Below are 6,000 nucleotides of genomic sequence, written 5' to 3' on the forward strand. Positions count from 1 at the left end.
AATCTACTGGTTACTTTTTCAAGAGGTATATTCTAAAAAACTCATCATGAGACTGGAAAACTTGATGTCAGCAGGTTGATACCTGTCCAGGCTTGTGACGGAGTTGAATATCCTTAAATGTGTCCTAAACCGCAAACATTCATTTCCTCAGCTAAAGTATATTCCAAAATCTTTTTTTTTTTTAAAAACCCACTGACTATTGAGCAAAGTGGAAACTGCAGCAAGTGTTGCATCGGACCAAAAGAAGTTCTGGGCCTGCAGATCACATTCCACATACGGAGTGCATTAGTGTGTCAGCCTGGCACACAGCTCGGCTTCGAAACACATTCTGCTTTTCACAACAAGCTACAAAGCCAGAGCAACTCTCTGATGGCTGCTGCTCTTAGCCAGCATCATTATTTCATCTAAATGTAGCATAAAGGCTAACTGATGAGTCAGAGTTTGATTAGGTGTCTAACACAGCAGAGGGCCAAGGTTTACAGCAGTCCTGGTTCTCCATAGAGACGCTAAACATCTCACTCACCTACCCGGAACTCTTGTTAAAGTGAATATGTATTTTTTTTTTTTATAAATGTAGCACTTGTGTTGGTTACAACTTTCTGCAGACTTTAAGAGTCTATGTTAAAGTCATGCTCCTGTAGAGCTTCTGATGCAGCGTGTTATGAAACCATTTTGGCTTCTCTCATGAGAAATATTCCCAGAGATGTTCAGCAGATTTGAGGTCTGGTGACTGGACTTGAGGTAGTCTGGATTCATGTTTAGGCTCATTGTCCTGCTGCAACACGAGTCATCTGCACAACCAGACCCCCAAAATGACGTCATGTAGACAAAGCTCCACTTTTTGAAATGAACTCTTCAACAAAAGGTGTAGCAAGTCTTTATTATGTTATTACAATCTACAATCTAAAAGGAAAACACCCATTTCTAAGTATATACATGTCGAGCTGGTCTCATCTGGTGTGTTACAGTTACATCTCAAACTCGGCGCTGGCTTCTCTGCTGGGGCTATTAGGAGATGTTGATCGTTACGATTGTCTCACCGTGCTGGTTCTTGGCTTTACATACGTAGTGTCCAAAGTCGATGGTCTCTATGTCCTCCACAGTCATGACGCTCTGGGAGACCCGTGTGGTGTAGCCCATTCCTCTGTTAACCAGCCTCCAGGAGCTTTGGATGTTAACTGGACGGTCGGCCTGCATGATTTAGTACCATTATGTTATTTTTTTGGTGGCAATGATGGCAGGAAAAAAATCCACTCATGATGGTTAGGTACATTTTAAAGGCATTATTATGCAAATTCATTTGAATTGAATCTTTTCCCATTTAAAAGATAGAATAATGAAATTAAGACAATTATTATCAATTAGTAAATTCAATTATCACTTTATATCCTTTATTTGATACCCTACTTTCTTTTAAAATGATTTTTAACAGTGTGATTTAATTGTCACATTCGAGACTCCATAGACTTCCATCAGAACACCGTCTGCACTTCTAATTATTGTTGTTGTTTATCTACTTTAATCAACCCAGAGTGAGGCTCCTCCTGTCATTCTGAGCCCAGTATTCCTCTTACCTGACCGGGATAAGACCAGGCGAAGCTCACGTCCACCTCTGGCTCCCCCAGCACTGTGCAGGTCACGTTGACATTGTCCCCTCCCCTCACAAACTCCGGAGAGACTTCAAGACTTACAAACGGTGGCCCGCTAGGAACTATCAACAAGAGCCAGTAAACAATATGTATTACCAAATATCATACAAGCGCTTTATGTACAAGGTAGTAACATTTCTAGGTGAAAGCTGGGTGGTGTTTAAACAGTTAAACCATCACTCTGCTTCCCTCCACCTGTCAGCTAAACATGCCAATGGAGCTTAATTTTACCACACAGTTTCCATTTCATAAATCCAGACTGCGTTGCTTTTTCAGTTGGCCACATAAACCAAGATCAGCGGTGAGGAGAGAGGAGGCTTTTGAAATATAGGACCTTTTCCTGGAAGTAACCTGCACTTGATTCATGACTTTGTGAGAATGCATCTTTTAAATCAATAAGGCGACACGTAATGCAGTTATTTTCTCTTCCCTACCCTCCACGTAGAGCAGCTGGTACTTAGTGGAGATCTGAGGGGTGCCCCTGGTCACAGCCTTGCAGTAGAACACCCCCTGATGCTCTGGGCTGGGGTTCTGCAGGACGAAGCCCTTGGTGGGGTCACTGGTCACCAGCGTCCCGTTGGCTGTGATCTCCTCTGGAGGGACTTCTCTGTGCAGGGACATCTTGGCCTGCGGGTCGGTCACGCGGCAGGGCACCACGGCGGGCCTGTCTGGGCGCAGGTACACGATCTCAAAGTGGATGGCAGAGGGGACGAAGAGGTTGTCTTTGTCTGTTTGAAGGGACACATGCGTGACATTAGATAGTCAATGCTTCACTGCAAATGTCCTCTGTGACACTTAGAAAATAAAAAATACACCGCAATGAAAACAGGTCATCGTGCCATAAAGGCGGTCAGTGTGTTGGATGGACGGCTGTGTGTTTGTGAGGAAGATATTAAACCCTCATCACTCACACATTAGCGTCTTTAAACACTCACATGTGGCATCACTAATGCTTGGTACGAGACATGTTTATTGCTTGATGATGATACAAGATGCCGATGCTCTGTGCAACAGAGATCCAACCATCACATTAACCGATTTTCTGACCACTTGGTGCCAAAAGAATGAGATCTAAACACACTGACCTATGATCATAGTTGATATGTGAACATGCTGCCTATTTACACATTTAGCAGACACACACACACATTAGCATTCTTTTGGAATCATGCCTCAGGCCACCTGGGAAAAAAAGTCCACTCTCTTTTAGCTTTATTTTGGTCTCCTCCAACTCCTGCAGGAAATATCAGGAACTACGTGCTCCTCTATGCTCATATTTTGCTGAAATCAGCTGCTGTTGTGACTGAAAACAAGGCTGATGGGAACTGCAAGAGTGAATCACAACAGTAAGGCTGTGGGCTGCTATATGGGTTCAGCACTGGATCTGTTGTTCATGTCATAAGTGACAACATGCACTCTTTGTAAATGTCCCTTATTGCTAATTTTAGAAAATAAAAAAGGTACAATGTGCTCTGCTGCCCCCTATTTTATTCACCTGAGAAGTAGATGTATGAGATATAAGTGCGGTCGTGGTCCTTCTCACACTCTGTGCCGTCACACACGATCACCCAGCAGCTGAAGGCCCCCGTGTCGGCGGCAGAGGGCGACATCAGGACCAGCTGGCTGTACTTGTCACTCTGCTTGATGCTGGAGGCGGGAGACAAACACATAAGACCTTCACATCCACATCAGCATGACAATGAGCCGCTGTCTGCTTCCAGCACCTGAGGCGTGAGTCGTTGAAGGTGTCCAGGTAGGCCGGGTATGACCATCCGATGGAGTTGCCTTTGCAGCGCAGCTCCATGTTCTTCCCAGGAGTCAGAGTTGTGCTCTGGCCCAGGCGCACGAAGCGTCCTTTATCTAAAACCTGGGTCAACAGGGACTGGCCCTTCCCTCCTCCATCTTTTAGTTTGGGGTGTCGGATCTTCACCCGTTTCCCCCCTGGCCGGATGCGGTTCTCTCCTACGTCTTTTCTCCGCTTGACTTGCTGGCAGGCACCTGGATACCCAGAGGCACAGGGGAAGGGTGGGTTAAAGGCAAGAGAGAAAGGGAGGGGGGGGGTGAAAACAATAAAGGTAACAGAGATAAGTCACAAGTCACATCAGCTGTTACTGTCCTGTGGCCTGATTCTGCACAGAAACAGTGTCCAGTGTGCTCATCTGGAAAGCTTCTCTCTGTGTTTCTCCCAGCTGTGACAACAGTTGAACAGGAAGGGTGAAATCCTTATTATTGGCACAAGATGTCCAGAACCCAGCCTCTCTTTCGGCTGCATGCTCTGCATTTCTCAGTGGGCACATAAGCCATCGTAGACCAGAACAAAATAATCGGTCTGTAGTGCAGACTTCCAGGGTTTGTTGTTGTATTCTTCAGTGCAGCATTAATGGGAGAGGTCAGCAGTAAAAGTCCAGTTAATTAGAAACGCCTGTGTGGGTGCGTCAGGCGCAGCTGGTTTGAGTTGGTCTGCAGAAATACTTTGCAAGAACTCACACAAGTTCATGCAACTCTTATGCAAACATTTACACTTTACATGCGTTGCATTTCGCCATAGCAGACTGGTTACAGTGTGCCACAAAATGACTAAAAGAAAAAGTATTTGGCTCATGTGAATAAGATTTTCTTTTTCCACCTCTCATTCTACGCCCATTCCAGAGACTGCTGCCCCCCAGCCAATATTTATACAGCCTCAGGTTATCTAACCCTCCTACTACTCCCAGGTTACACTCCAAATTCTCATAATGACATTAACAGTAATTTTGCTTCACTCAAAAATCTACGTGACAGATGTGGAGACACAGACTTTACTCACCATTTTGGAGCTCCCCCCAGAGCAGCGCCAGGCAAAGCACGACCCAGAGCTTCATAGTGTGCTGACGGGATGGTGAGAGAGGCGACGGCTCTGCAGGACCACACGGATCAGGGAGGTCTGATGAGGGGCTCAGCAGGAAGGGAGGTCAGGCTCGGAGCTTCGCTGGAACTCTGCAGGCTCCGGCGCCCTGTTCAGATTTCCAGCTCCATCTTCCTCCCAGACTGAGAGGAAAAGGGAAAATAACTCCAGAGCCCTTCTGATCACTCTCTCTCTCCTCAGATCTGAGGAGCGCAGATGCATACTCTGGAGCCCTCTGCTGAATCTGAATGGGAATCATTTTAAAGGACTGGTTCACCTCTTTTCAGGTTAAACTGAAAACAGTACTGACATGCTCGTATACACATTGAAAGAGTTATTATCAGGTGCAACAAGTGCAGAGACCAATCACTGTTTCAGTAGAGGTATGGGCGTGTAAGTAGTTTTAAGAAGGGCTTGAAAAAATGTGAACCGACCCTTTAAAAGGGAACAGAAAGCCACTGCTGTGCTGCTCTGGGTGGTTTCTTCATTTCAGGTGCTGCACACTGTCCAAAGGCATAATTAGTGACGTCTCAGCAGGTGTTCTGTCCATGACCACTCACGGCTAACCAGTGCTATGACATCACTAAAGGGGGTGTGTTGCAGTGCACATGGTCCTGAATGCTGCTGCTGCTGCTGCATCTGGTTCCAGCTCCACATGAAAACACACGCAGTGATAGAAAAGTGCAGTTTGGCTGATGGCAGCACTGCTGTTGTGGGAAAGATGTGTGAAATATCAAAGAACAGATTCATCTTTTTTAGACTTTGAATGAGTGGTTCCCTACAGTGGTGGAGAGTAACTAAATATATTTACTCAGGTACTGGACTTTAGTACAAAACTTGGTTGGGTATTTCCATTTACTGCTAATTTATTCTTTTACTTTACATTTCATTGGAAATATTGTACTTTATACTGGACTACATTTATCTGACAGCTAATAGTGTCATTAGAATCAGTTATAAGAGACATTTATCAGCCCAATAAGTTAGTTTACCTTTGATATTGTACATCATATATTTTTAGCAATAATACTTACACTACTCACAAAAAGTTAGGGATATTCGGCTTTCGGGTGAAATTTCAGGATGAACCTAAAATGCATTCTAACCTTTCCAGGTGAACTTAATGTGACCTTCTCTAAACTTTTGAATGCACATGTCCAACTGTTCAGTGTTTCAGTACTTTTTGCACAAGTTGCTGTTCTCTAACAAGAAGCTTAACAGCAACATTCAAAACAGGTTTGATCCATGAATCGACCAATACATTTCCTGCTTCAGTTAGAATTGGTATTTAAACAGTCCTCCTCATCATGCTGTTCACATTCTGACATCATGAGACCAAGACGACACCTAACAGTTGATCAGCAGCACCTCAACACTGGAGGCTTCAAACAGGAAGTCCTCAGACGGAGGTGTCATCAGGAGGTTGTAACAGTGATACAGAGACTGGAAGAGTCACAGAAAGGAGAG

The 6,000-nt window shown here is 44.8% G+C and overlaps 1 protein-coding gene across 1 annotated transcript; it reads right to left on the minus strand.

Annotated features, from left to right (window-relative positions):
- Positions 1 to 861: 861 nt before the first annotated feature.
- Positions 862 to 4,693, minus strand: pdgfrl (platelet-derived growth factor receptor-like). The gene is made up of 6 exons (XM_070836986.1): positions 4,456 to 4,693; positions 3,374 to 3,647; positions 3,145 to 3,296; positions 2,084 to 2,377; positions 1,575 to 1,711; positions 862 to 1,191 (listed from the first exon to the last, which is right to left on the minus strand). The coding sequence occupies exons 1-6, from the start codon at positions 4,508 to 4,510 to the stop codon at positions 1,009 to 1,011; spliced, it is 1,095 nt and encodes a 364-aa protein (XP_070693087.1). The 5' UTR covers positions 4,511 to 4,693; the 3' UTR covers positions 862 to 1,008.
- Positions 4,694 to 6,000: the final 1,307 nt, after the last annotated feature.

This window comes from Pempheris klunzingeri, chromosome 9 (assembly GCF_042242105.1).
Source record: "Pempheris klunzingeri isolate RE-2024b chromosome 9, fPemKlu1.hap1, whole genome shotgun sequence".
Classification (NCBI taxonomy): domain Eukaryota; kingdom Metazoa; phylum Chordata; class Actinopteri; order Acropomatiformes; family Pempheridae; genus Pempheris; species Pempheris klunzingeri.